This window comes from Myotis brandtii, unplaced genomic scaffold, assembly GCF_000412655.1.
Source record: "Myotis brandtii unplaced genomic scaffold, ASM41265v1 scaffold930, whole genome shotgun sequence".
Classification (NCBI taxonomy): Eukaryota; Metazoa; Chordata; class Mammalia; order Chiroptera; family Vespertilionidae; genus Myotis; species Myotis brandtii.
In genome coordinates, this window is record NW_005371837.1 from 567,384 (window position 1) to 582,444 (window position 15,061).

The following is a 15,061-nucleotide window of genomic DNA, read 5'->3' on the forward strand; positions in this document are numbered from 1 at the left end:
CTGCCGCCTGGAGGGGAATGAGCACACAGCCCGAAGCTTGTGGTTGGAGTGCTCAGGAAACAATAAGGGAGCAAATGCCATGAAGTGATTGTATCAGCTGCCTGGGTGGCCATAGCAGTGTTCCCAAACTGGAACAACAGATGTAATTCTCACTGTTCTGGGGGCTGGAGTTCAGGGTCAGGTACTGGCAAGGCAGGCTTCTTCTGAGGCCTCTCTCTCTGCTTGGTCTGCAGATGGCTGTGCCTGAGTGTCTGTGTCCTAATCTCTTCTTACAGAGACACTAGGGGCCCGGTGCACAGATTCCTGCACATTGAAAGGAAATTAATTAGAAGGTGGCTGGTGGGGCGGGACTGGGCGAGAAGGGCTGGGCACTCCCTGAAGCCAACCTCCCACGGTCCCTCCCCAGCATCTGCGGAGTGAGCAGGGTCCCTCCGCCAGGTGGTGTCCCTTGGCCTGGCCTGAGGGGATGGGGCCAAAACCGGCTTTCCGACATCCCCCGAGGGGTCCGGAGTGTCCCCAGCCCGCAGGCCCTGACCAGTGGCAGCGAGCAGGCGGCACTAGGCCAGCCAAGGCAAGTGCGAGCAGGGGGGCGGTGGGGGTGGCCTGATCACCCCGCTAGTCACCTCACAGATAGGCCCTGATCGCCAGCCAGGCCTAGGGACCCTACCGTGTACGAATTTTGTGCACTGGGCCTCTAGTATATATAGATTAGTCCCATTGGATTAGGGCCCACTCATATGACCTCATTTAACCTTAACTAGGTCTTTGAAGGCCCCTCTCCAAATACAGTCATGTTCTGAGGTTCTGGGGGGTTAGGGCTTAGAAATGTTCTGGGGCCCAGTGGAGCCCTTGATGGGAGTGTTGAGGGGAAGCATGGGAGGAGATTGAGATGGGAGAGGTCACGGGCATCCCATGATGCAGTTCTTGTGGGATGTGAGGGAGGAGAAGGTGTGGGACCAGGCCCGGGGTAGGAGCAGGGAGAGGGGTGGAGGCATTGAGTGAGCCAGGCTGGAGGCAGGCGCTCCCCAGCGGCAGTGAAGGAGGGACAGCCCACGTGAGGATGGTGGTTGTAAGTTGAACGTGAGGCCGGTGGAGCAGGCACGCTCTTTACCCAGCAGCCCACAGCTGGAAGGAGGCGAGTGGGTTCATCAGGGCTGGGTTTTGCCAGCAGTCTCCACCGAGGGAGTGGAGGGAAGTGCAAAGCCGTGATAATGAAGGACCGGCCAACACCAGGCTTGCCCCGAAGGGAGGGTGGGGGGGTCTGATTAGCAGGCAGTAGGTCTTAGCTGGGTTGAGGGGTTGTCATTTACTTCAAAGTGTTTTCTAATTTGTTTTTTGCAGTTTATTTTACCCATTGGTTATTTAGGAGGTTCTTGTTTAATTTCCACATATTTTGAGTTTTCCAAACTTCATTCTATTTTTGATGCCTCACTTTGTTCTGTTGTGGTCGGAGGACATGTTTTGTATTTTTTCAATCTCGTCCAGGTAATCGAGACGTGTTCTGTGCCCTCACACTGGTCTCCCTGGGAGAATGTGTTCTGTGGCTGTGGAAGGGATGTTCTCTATGTGCCTTTCTGACAGGTCAATAGTAGTTGGTTCATACTTTTTTTAAGTTTTGTGTCATCTTCTTGATCTGTCCACCATTAAATGGCATATTGAAGTCTCCAAACGGCATTGTTAAATGGCTTATTTCTCACTTCAGTGCTGTCAGTGTAGCATCTCTTTAATGAGATGACAACACATGTCCTTCGTTTTTCCTGTCTGAAGATGTCCTTATTCCGGGCTCATCTGTGGTGCCGTTTCCATGGACATGCAGTTCCAGGGGGACAGTGGCTCCTTTTCAGCAGGTCCAGGTGCCCCACAGCCTGCTGTCCTCCGGGGCTCAGGAGGCGCCTGGTCATGCCCCTCCTTTCTCAGTTGGAAGTCACGTACCCTTTTCCTCTGCCTTCTCTCAGTTTTTCTTCTTAACGTTGATTTTCGGACGTTTCCCTGAAGTGCTTTCCTCCTTGTCTTGTGTGGATTTCGCGGAGGTGCTTGAACGTATGAGCTCCCAGGTTTTGGCCGTTGCTTCAAGTGGCTTTTCTGCCCCTTGACCCTCTTTCCCTAGAACTCGGGTCGCTGCACAGTGGGGATCCGGCTTTTCTGTAAAGGGACAGAGCCATTGGGTCTCTATGGAGCTGCTCAGCTCTGCGGGTGCAGGGAGCCCTGGAGAAGCAGCAGAGGTGGGTGTGATGGGGCCGGGATGGCCTGGGCCTCCGTGTCAGTCCCTCCTGTGTCAGCAGCCTTTGACCTTTGACATCTTCCCACTGTCCTGAGGCCTGGCTTTGTTCATTATTTTTCAGTTTTTATTTCCTCGCCAAATCAATCTTCAAGTTCACTGACTCTTCTTTGTCAACTCTGTTTTGTCATTATGTCCACTTAGTACATTATTTTGGGCAATATTAGTTGTAACATTTCCATTTGTCTTATTTTTATTTTTGTTTTTATTGACTTGAGAGAGAGAGAGAGGAAGGGCGAAACAGCGATTTGCTGTTCCCCGTATTCACACAAACTCCTTGGTTGATTTTGAAGGTGCCCCGACTGGGACCGCACCCACAGCCTTGGGTGTAGGACAACGCTGACCCACTGAGCTGCCGGCCGGGCCCTCGGTTCTTTCTCACGTGTGTTTGTGTCTCAGCCTCCCTGTCTCTCACTGCAGGAGCGTTTCCGTGCAGAGTGTCCTTGTCGTTCAGTAACTGCGTCTTTGGTGATCCCAGCACATGGAGTTGGCATCTGTCGGTGGGCTTCTTCTTGGCTCCTCATGGCGTCGCTTTGGGCTGAGTTTTGGACACTGTGCATGTTATGGACTCTGGATCCCTTTATGCTGCCTCCTCGCCCCGGTTCTCCCGTTTGGTGCGCAGCTCCTCCCCCTGTCGCAGTGGTAGGGCTCCCTGCCCAGAGTGCTCTCTGTCCCCCAGTCTGTTCCCTTGTTGTGCTGTTAAAACCCACTCTGTTCTGTCCTTTCACCCACGTGTCCGTGTAACCGTGGACTGTGGTCTTTCTGTTCCCATGTAAAGTGCATCCACCGTGCCTGTCCTGTTTTATGGCTGTGCTTCCACTGAGTCATCTGAACTCCCCTGGCTCATCGTCGGTGCTCAGTGACCACGGATGGGCGAGGAGGCCCTGCCTGCATGACCGTCTTTCTGTGGGTTCCCTTCCAGAGGTGGGCTTCTGGGTTTCGAGGGCTCGCATGCTGCGTTTGTGGTGGATGCTGTCAGATCACCTCCTGGGAAAGTGCCAGTTCCGTGCTTTCCCCGCAGTGAGGCACCTACCCCACAGCCTCCCTCACACTGCGCCCTCTCGTCTTCCCCACTCTGTAGGTGAGAACATAAAGTTGATGTCATGCTGTTCCCTTATTTTTCAGTGCACTTGAACTTCCTTCACCAGAACTTAGACCTTTATTTTAGGTTCTGTGTCTGTCTTGTTAAGGGCTATCCAGGCTATGGCTCCTGTTTTCCACTGAAAACGTGAACAGTACATAGGAAAGGTCACTAGGTGTCGCTAGAATCCCACTCGTGGGGTTATTTCTGGGAGTTTCCTTTATAAGAACAGACAACTGAGATCTCAGGTTCAAGATTGTTCTTCAACCTGAAGTTTGTCGAGCCTGTTCCTGCGGAGAAAAGTGGTGTGTGAAAAGGAACAGTGCTTCTAAAACACCTGCCAGCTAGACCATCCTGCTAGCAGCAAACGTTTGGTGACGCTGTGAGTCAAAAACAGCAAGCAACGCGCACCATCTCCTCACTGTTACCAGTGAGGTCATCAGCCCCAAAGTCACAGACGTTCCCGGTCTCAGCACAGGTTTGTGGAGGAGACAGGCCTGGCGTCCACAGGACCCTCAGCTAGTCGTCATAGTCGGGGCTCAGCCAGGTGCAACTTCATGATGCTGATAAGGTGATGTTTGCTGGAGGGCAGGTGCCGGCCAGGCCTGGGAGCCCCAGCCTGTGGGGTGTGGACTCGGTGTGAGAACCCAGCTCTGGTGCCATTTGCAGAGTGGGGGGTCTTGCCACTCTCCTCGTCTACTGTCAGTTTTGGAAAGCAGTTCTGCCGCCCGCTGCTCGGCGGTGCCTCCCCTTCCACAGCCCAGCTGGGGCGACAGGTCTGGAGAGAAACACAGAGGGGAGAACTGGCTTTGGAGGGAAGATAAGCTTTCTGCCCTCAGCTTCTTTGGGGTCCTCCAGCCCTAAACCACTCCTTTCATTCTGTTTTCATTATGTGTTTCATGGCACGTGCTTACACCTTTTTGAGCACCGTGCACTGGTCATTCTGAAGTGGGTTACAAATCTGAAGTTATTGCAGAAGAAGGATGCTTCCTGGGCGTGCCTCTAGCTTTGGCTCTCGGCCTCAGAAACACCAGGTGGAGGAGACTTTGGGAAGTGAGAGGGCATCGGCTCTGTGCTTGGCCACGTGGGTACTTATTTAGTAGACGTGTCTGCTAGGTGGCCCGTGCGAGGGTGTCCTCCGTTACACGGGCACGTGCAGGCTTCACACTGCGCGTCTAGCAGACAGATGCTCACCAAGGACTTGTCTCCTCACACAGGTGCAGGACGGCCGGGGCGCACGTCGACGAAGCCCTGTTCCCTGCGGCGAACACCCACGAACACCTGCCCCGCCTCATTAAAAAAAAAGTAAGTATCTGACCCAGTGTAGGCAGTTACTCATTTATTCATTCTTTTACTTTATTCCTGGAAAGGAAGCTTTTAGCAGCGGAGTACGGAGCTGCCTTCAGTGTCATTGTTGATGCTGCCATTGTCACAGCGTCCTTAGTGGGTTAGAGGTGGTTTTGCCCTCTGGGCGCTTTGAGGGGACCTGTAAGAAATGGGACTGCTGTCGGCCAAGAGGAAACCAAGTCGGGACCCGCGCACAGCTCGGCGCCCTGTGGCTACGGCAGAGGAGCTGGGTCGAGTCAGATGCCCTCGTTCAGTGCGGCTGGAACGCAGGGCCGGGAGAGCGCGGTGTTCTCACAGGAAAGCTGTGCCGATGGGGACCCGCTTCCCGAGGGCTTCGTAGGCCGAGGTTCATGACTCTGTCACCTTGTGTATGTGTAGTTACACTACTTGCTTTTTACTGGCTCAGTGGGGTTACTGTGATTTAGAGATAAGATTAAGTTATGTTTATTTCCTTTGGCAGTTAAAAAATAATTGCTTTTGTGTTTTACTACTACGTCATAATGTTTGTGGGGCAGGGAGAGACCATGAGGGTAGCAAAACTAAGAAGAAAGAGACCATCTTCATGGAAACTAAGAATGCTGGGTACTGAAAGTGCCTCAGAAGCAGAGCTGCTGGTACAGCCAGCCCTAGTCCTGTATCGTCGTGTTTTTTAAATCCTCCCCCGAGGATGTATTTATTGATTTCTTAGAGAGTAAGGGAAAGGGAGGACCACAGACACTGATGTGAGAGACTCCGTGTGGATTGCCTCAGCCCACACCTGGGTGTGTGCCTGACCGGAACTGAGCCTGAGGCCCTTCGGTGCGCGGGCTGACGCTCCAACCAACTGAGCCACCCGGCCAGGGCCCTTATATGTTTTCACAATCGTACAAACTCACATGTAGTGCAACAAATGCCTCCTTAGGGTTTTGTTATTACTGTGATCAGAGATGCCCGGAATGGCCACGAGCAGGTCCCTTTCCTGGCCTGCACAAAGGCAGCACTGAGAGTTAATGTCTGTGTTCTTTTTTGCACAGCATAGGTGTATGCAGCCCAAAGATTTTACTCCTAAAACACCAGAAAATGATAAGAGACTTCAAAAGAAATTTGAGAAAATGGCTAATGAGCTACAAAGGCAAAAAACAACATTAGGTAAGCAAAGAAATATGGCACCCTCCTTTTCGTGTGTGCTTGCACACCGAGGTAGCCAGTGGCATGCGGAATGGCCTCCCGAGGGGGCCTGCAGCGGCTCCAGCCCAGGAAGAGAAAACAGAATGAAGTCGCCTGTGACTTGATAGTGGCCATTGCAGGGCCATGCGGCTGAGCTAATCGGTCCCAGAACAGTTTCTGCTTATTGAGCTGTGATTGGCATCGAACATGATGTGAGTTTCAGGTGAACAGCCTGATGGGTTGGTATCAGTTACACCTTGTGAACACCCATCACCAGGAGTGCTTTTGAGACGCGCTCTCTCAGCAAGTTTCACATATCGCGGCCACTACGCCTGCTGCCACCAATCTGTCCTCTGTATCAGTGAGTTCAGGGGTTTGTTGTTTTGTTTTTTTAAGATTCCACATCTCAGTGGTTTCATACGGAATCTGTCTGACTTTGTCTGGCTTATTTCATTCAGCATAATGCTCTCAAGGTCCAATCCGTGTTGTCTCAAATGGCAAGATTCCGTTCTGTTTTATGGCTGAGTAACACTCCATTGTATACGTATGTACCACATTCATTCATTGGTGGACATTTGGATTATTTCTATATCTTTACTGTTATCAACAACACTGCCTTTACATGGGTGCAGACATCTTTCATTTTCTTTGGTTACCTCCTTGGAGGTGACATTGCTGGGACATATGGCAGTTCTGTTTTTAAATTTTTTAAAAATATATTTTTATTGATTTCAAAGAGGAAGGGAGAGGAAGAGAAATGTCAATAATGAGAGAGAATCATTGATCAGCTGCTTCCTGCACACCCCACACGGGGGATCTAGCCCGCAAGTCCCGCATGCGCCTGACGGGGAATCCAGCCATGACCTCCTGGTTCATAGGTCAATGCTCAGCCACTGAGCCACGCCAGCCGGGCACCTCTGCCCATTTATTCACTAGATATATCCTTCTAATGACTTGGACAAATACTTTAATGTCATGAAGCTCTGAAGTACTCTATGTGTTTGGGTATTTTTCTCTGCCTGTGTCACCTGGCCTCTGAATTCAGTGTTTCAGACCAACCCTATACATCATGGATACAAATAAGCATTTCTGTAGCTATGGCTTGTCTTTGTTTCAGATAACGACGTCCCTGTCCTCTTGTTTGAGTCCAATGGCGCCTTGATGTACAGCCCCACAGCGACGGCGTACAGAGGTCGTCACCGCGCCATGGAGCAGAGGCTGCAGGAGATGAAGGAGAAGCGGGCAAACCTCTCCCCGACCTGTAAGCCTCACGTGTGGTCACATGAGCGCTGTGCTGGGTAATTGTGGTGGGAAGTGTGATGTTTCTTTAGATATTTGAGTTAAAGTTACCCGATTCCAACAGATTTTAATCTGTCTCCGGGTAGACTTTAAATTTTCTTCCAGAAATTCCTTATGCTTCATTAATATAAGGTGTCCCCCCAAAATATATACACAGACAGTTTTTAGTAGCTCGATTGATGTTTCTTTCTTTTCAGATTTAACCCATTGGAATTAATAATTATTTAAAGTGTGTATACATTTTTTTGGAACACCTTTATTTTAGGTGCATATTGGGTGTATAGTTAGTATTCTCCAGGGTCAAGAGCAGAATGTGGGCTTTCTGCTGGCTGCATCTGAAAAAATAACAGAATTGTATCTAATGTTTTGATTATGCTTCCAGCTTCCCAGATGATGGAAAAGTCTTTCGATAACCCAGCTCACGCCTCCTGTGAAGCGTCTTTGAATATCTCACATGACACTTTGTGTTCAGGTAGATCATTTTCTGTGATATTTTAGCTTTAAGAATATTATGTTTTCTCTTATTTGGAATTTTATTTGATGAGAAGACTAGTTACTTAAAACTAGAATTCCTGAATTTACCCTGAAATTAAGAATTATAGTAAAAAGTAGTTCATTGTAATAAGCACATGACTCGTTTTTGGTTCCTGTGGTTCCTCTTGGGCATTTTCTTAACTTGCAATTCAAGCGTCCAGTACAGAGCACAGTAGGAGCTGCAGAGGGAGGTTCCGCAGCCTGTGCAGTGGGTGCAGGGAGCGTGTGGTCGCGTGGGTCACGACACACCTCCCGGGCATCACGCACAGCCTGGGGGCTCCCTGACCCGAGGACAGTGCTGGGAAGGTGTCACTGTGAGGGAACTCCTGTGCCCTGTGGGGATCGAGACCTTTTTTTTTTTTTTTTTTTAAATATATTTTATTGATTTTTTACAGAGAGGAAGGGAGAGAGATAGAGAGTTAGAAACATCGATGAGAGAGAAACATCGATCAGCTGCCTCCTGCACATCTACTGGGGATGTGCCCGCAACCCAGGTACATGCCCTTGACCGGAATCGAACCTGGGACCTTTCAGTCCACAGGCCAACGCTCTATCCACTGAGCCAAACCGGTTCCGGCAGATCGAGACCTTCTTTAAAGTGCACTCGCTCCCTGTTTTCCAGAGGACTCCTGGGCTGGCGGCCTGCAGTCATCTTTGGACGATCCTTGTGGAGACTCGGGGCATGGGGATCAGGAGAGGAAATTGGGAGGACCCGCTGACGACACTAGAAGCCCCCTGTGTGCTTCGTCACCGGCATTGGAAACGAGCAGCGTCCGCTCACCCGCGTCTCCCAGGTACCTCGGCCAGCTAGCACCTCAGATGCCTGAGTGCCATCGTGCGGAGGAGATCGCGGGTTGGCAGACGGACCCTGCAGGCGCGGCGGCCACCCCTGACCAGCAGCCTTCGGTAACTCAAGGCCACCATCTGGGACACTCAGCCAGGAGCTCCTCCTCGAAGAGAAAGCGCCCGTCGGAGCACGCCCACGCGCCCCCGGAGGGGAGGCCGAAGAAGCCCAAGTGCGGCCGGAAGTCTGCTGTGCAGCTGTTCCCCTCCCCCAGGGGCCAGGCCCCGGCCAGCCCTGCTGTGGGGACTCCTCCTGGGGGCACGTCCTCCTATGAGGATTACTTCTCTCCAGACAACCTCCGGGAGAGGAGCCTGGGGACTCTCCCTCCAGGGCTGCAGTCACCTCCCGGCCCCGCCCACCCCCCCTGCAGAGCCGGGCTCTCCAGGCGGGAGCGAGCCAGCATCCTGGGCATGTCCGACTTCTCCTGCCTGGGCAAGGACCCCAGCTTGGTCCCCACTACCAGTGCCACCGCCCAGGCCAGCCCCGGGCTTCATGCACCTGCAAGTGGGGGGTCCCACACACCTTTCCTGAGGAACATGCCTGCTGCCGAGGACGCTCCGGGGCGCGGCCCCCCTGAGGATGCTCAGAGAGGAGACGGGGGCCCTGAGGGACACCACGGGGCCGTCACCCCCGGCGGTAAGGAGAGCGGGGACCCGGCGGACATGAGGCGCCCGCGGGAAGAGGACGCCACCTCTGGACGGTTGAGTTCCCCTGCAGGTGAATCTCAGTGAGGAGCTGGGTTTTGTAGGTGATGGAATGTGGAGAATCCAGAGGAGAACGGGAAGATGTAGCCAGAGGGTGGAGAGGGGACAGACTGCACGTGTCTGTTACAGGAATGTGGCATGTGTATCCATCTTTACGTTCATCGGAGCTTTTTCATAATTAAAAATATTTTTCTTTTTAAAGATTGTGGGCTTGACACTTTCCAATGGTACATTCTTTAGGGGTCCTGGCTCACCTCCCTGTGGGATTTCTGGGTCCCACCTGCTGCTATGGACATGTTTCTCTCACCCTGACCTTCTCAGGCGGAGAGCCATCCTCGGGGGCGCCGTCCTGGGTCGGCAGCCTTGGCGCAGCTACTGTGCAGGCCACTCGGGGCGATCGCAGTTCCCCACGGGGGGCTGTCGCCTCAGAGGGAAGTGAAGGTGGTGTCGGCCGATTCTGTCAGGACAGGGAAGGTGTGGAAAGTGCACGGACGTATGTGATCAGTATTTGCTTTGAAAAAGCTTTGGGCATTGTTTGCTATAAAAATGTAGTTAATGTTTTCCTTCGTAAGAAGTTCATGGCAGCAGGCCTTGCTTAATTCTATTTATTTTGCCTTAAATAGGTTAAATGTCATTCAGATAGATTTATTCCACTCTGTAACTTAATTGTGGCCATATTAGCGAGTTCTGCATTGCAGTAATTTCAGCAAAGGCAGCACAATCAGAAAACGCTTTGCGCTTTCCGGCTTTGAGCAGAACTGTGCTTCAGCCATCAGAATGCGAGACCTTGAAATTCAACTGTCTTTACCAACGGTTGGGCTGAATGTTTCACTAAGACCAAGTGTATTCTTCCCCATTTTTCTGTTCCTCAAATGCTGTTAACCACCCTTTTCAAGATGGAAAGTTTGGGGTTGAAATAATCGTAGATGTATTGTATATCTTTTCCTTGGAAGTAAATGAACTCCCCAAAATCATCTCACAAGGAGGATTGTATGTTTTTAATTTAACTTTTATATCTTATTTTTCTGAAAATATATAAAATTTGACAAGAAAGTGTATCTTATATTCCATTATGCTTAGTATGTGTTTGCAAATATTTATTTTAAAATGGTGTGGACTGTAAAGTGAGTTCAAAACACTGGGCGCATAGACTAGTTTTGGTGGTTAAGGATAGTCTTGGCTGTGTCCTGTGTATTTCAGAGCTTCGAGTGCTATTTGTGACACGCACATACAAAGCACGTACACGCACATGTGGGCAGCTGGTGTCGGGACGCAGTGCGCCCTGGACCCCGGGGTGTCAGGAGGCGGTGGTGGTCCTTGGGGGACTCACCCAGTGCCCACGCCCTGTGAGGTCGGTAGCTCAGGCCTCCAGGAACTTCCGGTCCAGCCACCGCCAGGTGTGGGCTGCCACGCAGAGGGTGCAGGCCCGGCCTTGGCGTGACTCGGAGCCCCTGTCATGCCACAGGGACAAGATCCTGGCCCTTCAGGGCCTAGGAGGCCTGCGCATCGTCTGGTCTGACCTGAGCCTGGCTTTGTGGTGATGGAATCAAGACCCTGGTGTTGCGGTGGCCCATCCTCAGCCGTGGTATCACCTCCCCTGGGAGTCGGCTACGTGTCAAAGGGGACGGGGACGGGGTGAGGTCAGAAAGGCCGCGGGAGCCAGACCTCAGGGCCTCCGGTCCTGAGAGGCCTGGGGGCTCGCTGTGGTTTTGCAGGGCAATGAGGCCAGATGCCCTTGGACATGGTCTGACCCACCTGCGCCAGGCGGGGTCTCTCCCCCTGAGGCTGTGGCTGGGATGCAGGAGGCCAGGAGGGAGCTGAACAATGCAAGTCGAGTGTAGAGCTCGCTGAGGAGCAGGTGGGGCCAGCGTGGGGTCGGCTGCGTCTCCAGAGGCCTCGGGGTAAGTTGCTCCTAGGTGCTCAGGACCTGGCGTTTTTAGGGCCCAAGTTGCAAAGAACTAGTTTTAATTCAAGAAAACATTCAGCCCTCGTTCGGCACTTGGCTGGAAGAAGGGCTGACACTTTCTGTCTGATTCTCAGCGTCGTTGTGCCTCGTGTCGGGGTGCCTGCGTCAGCCCCTCTCGTGTTGGGTGACTTGGTTTCGAGGTGCTTGTGTTGTTTCTGCCTCGTATTGACTCGTCTGCTGAGTTGTCTGCGGGGCCGTGCTCTGCCTCGTTGTGTCCGCAGCGAGCAGCATTTACGGGAAGGTGCGTCACCAGCCGCGTGGGCTGGCTTAGCAGCCCCTGCCCGAGCTGGGGCAGGAGTGACCCCAGGCCGCTGCCTGCCGGACCCTGGAGGCCAGGCAGGTGGTGGTGGTGTTAGGCCTCAGGACAGCAGCTGGTTCAGAGAGTGGGCGGCCATCCAGGGAGGGCGAGCGAGGACAGGGAGACACATGAGGCCACGTCACTGGATGGGTGTCTGTCTTTTCTTTGATCCTCATCTGAGGACATTTTTACCATGGATTTTTTATTTTTATTTTTGAGACAATGGAGGGAGAGAGAGAAACATGGATGAGAGAGACACAGCGATTGGTTGCCCCCCTACTGACAGGGGCTTGAACCTGCAACCCAGGTGTGTGCCCTTGACCAGACTCGACCCACAGCCCCTGGGGCTGACGCTCTAACCACAGCCAAACCAGCCAGGGCTTGATGGTGTCTTTTGAGGTTGTGTGTCCTCACGGCGGACACTGGTGTCGGGTGGAGACGCGTAGGGAGCTGGCAGATTGGTACTGAGGGCGGAGGGGGCTCCTCTCCAGCCACTGGCACCCAGATCTGTATCCTCCTCTGGAGGGCGGGCTTGGATCGTCGTATAAAACAGAACTGGGGTTGGAGTCGTGCGGGAGATCCAGGCGTCTGTCCTCATGGGCAGGTGGACGCCTGGGCCGGTGGAGCAGCACGTTGTCGCCCAGCGGGCAGTCGTACCTGACCCCCGAGTCGGGGGATTGTGTGGCACGTCGGGCGGCGTGGACCTCAGCGCGGGAGAGGCTGCGCTGCCGTTTGCAGGCTCTGCCTCCGGACCCGCGCGCAAGTGCCTCTGATGTTCCCTTTGCTTGGGCTGCCTGGGCCTTCAGTGCGTGGCAAGTGCTGACTGACCTCCAGGCCCTGGTTGCAGGTGTCAGGCCTGGACCGGCGAGGCAGGATGTCCCGGAAGGCGCCCAGGAAGGCCGTGAGGACCTCGCCAGACCCGCAGCCGCGAAGAAGAGAGGGAGAGGCCCCAAGGTTGGTGTGTGATGGTCCGCTGACTGTCCCCAGGCCGGCTTGCAGGGGTGGGGGGGTGGGGGGGCAGCCGTCCTCCTTTGTGAGGCTGGGGCCCTGTGGGCCCTGTGACTGGTCCCCTCAGGGCGGAGACTGCTGGTGGGACAGGCCCTGTGGCTCCTGGCCGGTATGGCTTGTAGAGATGCTGATGGCCCGTCTGGAGCCGAGAGTGTCGGCTGTGCCAGAAATTGTTCTATAATCTGAACAAACGTTGAGGGGTAGGAGGTGAGGAGCCCACACACCCTTCAGTGAGGGGTCAGGCTCGGCCTCCAGCCGTGGGCGTGTCCAGCCCTGGGTGCGGGTGTCCAGGCCTTTCTGCTCCCAGCAGGCAGGCTCCGCAGGCAGGGACGGCGGGAGGAGCTTAGCATTGTGTGCACATTGGAGACCTTTCGCTCGCTCTGCTGCTTTCTCTTAGCAGCGAAGTGTTTTTATCAGGGCGTGCACACTGGTTAGACGTGATGCTGCCGCACACTCAGTGGACTGTGGTGTCGCACAGACAAAGCCTACGTGCGCTGGGAGACGGGAATGCGTGACTTGCTTTATTGTGACACGCCTCGCCGTGTCTGGTGCGGAGCCCACACTGCCTCCAAGGCCTGCCTTTGTTTATCTGTTAATGAAACAAAACAAAAACTGGTAGAGAGGAAAAGTAACTTCAGAAAACCAGGTAGCCAGCCAAGTCCTATGGCCCCTGGATGGGCCTCTAGGAGCCAATCAGAGCCGGGCAGCGGGGAGGGAGGAGTGTGCCTCTGGCCATGACGTTTGCTTCTGCCCATGAGTCTGGGCCTTGTCCGTGGACGACCTTCGTAGGTGGTTTTTAGAAGGTGCCTCAAACTCTCACTACAGGAAATGGACACGTGTTAACGACCATTTAGCTCATTCACTCATGATGGGACCGCAAAGCTGGTCTGTCTGTTCCGAGGAGCAGCCGTGAGCCCACGCCCAGTGGCCGGGGGCCTCTCGCTGCCCGGGGGTCGGGCATCCGGAGGGGGACTTGGATTTTCTCTACCACCTCACGTCTGGGTTATTTTGGGTTGGGGTGGGGGTACTAGCTCCCTTTCTATCTCATAGGCTGTTTGTTTCCAGGAAGACAAAGTTGTTTTCCTTTGATATTTGCTTAAATGTTTATTTTTAAGTGATGTAACTGTAGAAAAACACATGTCAATGTTTATTTATGTGGGAAAATGTTTTCACATTTTTGACTTTTTTTTCCTTCTCTTTTGAACCCTCTAGCCAGTGAGAACATTGGTCATGACCAGCATGCCAGCTGAGTAAGTACTCAGTGTTGTGATGCCTTTCTCCTCAGTCTAGTGCTTTAGCCTTTGCTTCCGGTATGTCCTGGGAGCTGGGCTTCTGGCAGCCGCAGGCCAGGACTGTTTCTCAGTTGTGCTATATCACTAACATCGAGTTAGAAAATCCCTCAGCACTTGAAAGACTGAGTGTGCCCTGGCCCGGCTCCGTGGTTAGAGCGTCAGCCCCGGGCCTGGCAGGTCGCGGGGTGCAGGGCACGTACCGAGGTTGCGGTTGGCTCCCCAGCCCATAGGAGCGCTGGCGGCAGGCAGCCAGTCCATGTGTCTCTCCCCTGCCCTTGCACTCCCTCCGAAAAATCAATGGAAAATATCGTGGGAGAGGATTGAAAAAGTAAAAGACCAAGCAGGTCCGCCCTGAAGCTGGGTGCGGAGCCGGGCAGAGGGCTCGCACCTGTTGCTTTGCCTGTTGCTCAGCTGGCGTGAGTGTGAGCACCCAGCCCAGGATCGCACCTGCTCGGCCGGCAGCCTCGCTCCCATTTCCCTGAAGCGCTGAGCAGGCTCTGGCGGGGAGCTCCCTGCATGCTTGGTGCGCGTCCACACGGTTCCTGAGGGTGCAGAGCCGCTGGACAGCACGGCACTTCCAGCAGAAATGCGGCACCATCTTTGTGACAGATTTTGGAATTCCTGTTACAGGGACACCTGTGTTTCTTCATATCAGCCATAGGTTTTAAGGTTTTGAGATTCTCATAGAATCCTGGGCCCTTTCCGTGAAAATCAGGCTGCAGCAGGCGTGCGAGTTCCACGCATTCGCAGGAGCAGGTCCCTTCCTGCCGAGCCACCACTGAGAGAGGCAGGCCCGCCCGCGGCTGGTGAGCGCACTCTCAGGCCGCACACTCCTGGCTGCGGTCCTGCTCGTCTAGGACGTGGCAAAGCCGTCGCAGCCGGGCCTGCGCTCAGCCCTTCACAGCGACACTCAGTGAGAGCTGACATCCTGTGTCTCCCCGGGGTCCCAGTGATGGCGTGGGAGACGGGGACGTGGCACAGCTGAAAGGGGTGCAGAAACGCAGCTGTCCTGGTCTTTTTTATGGGCTGCATCCCCGATGCTCCTGCAGGAAGCCTTGACGGTGCTGTTTTCCCTCCGACAGCAAGCAGAGCATCGTCACCCGGGTGGTGGCCAAACTGAAAGGCTTCTCGTTGGCCCGAGAAGTGTGTGAGAGCACCACCCACGTGCTGGCCGGGCAGGCGCTGCGCACCCTCAACGTGCTGCTGGGCCTGGCGCGCGGCTGCTGGATCCTCTCCTACGAGTGGGTGAGTCTGTGCTGGGCCC

General features: G+C 53.9%; 1 protein-coding gene across 1 annotated transcript in view; it reads left to right on the plus strand.

The window, feature by feature from the left end:
• Positions 1-15,061, plus strand: part of MCPH1 (microcephalin 1) — a 128,976-nt gene that overhangs the window by 19,669 nt on the left and 94,246 nt on the right. Inside the window, exons 4-11 of the mRNA XM_014533026.1 lie at positions 4,577-4,664; positions 5,720-5,834; positions 6,970-7,113; positions 7,534-7,623; positions 8,308-9,246; positions 12,345-12,451; positions 13,718-13,755; positions 14,880-15,042. Coding sequence (XP_014388512.1) covers positions 4,577-4,664; positions 5,720-5,834; positions 6,970-7,113; positions 7,534-7,623; positions 8,308-9,246; positions 12,345-12,451; positions 13,718-13,755; positions 14,880-15,042 — 1,684 coding nt within the window. The remainder of the gene's footprint in view (positions 1-4,576; positions 4,665-5,719; positions 5,835-6,969; positions 7,114-7,533; positions 7,624-8,307; positions 9,247-12,344; positions 12,452-13,717; positions 13,756-14,879; positions 15,043-15,061) is intronic.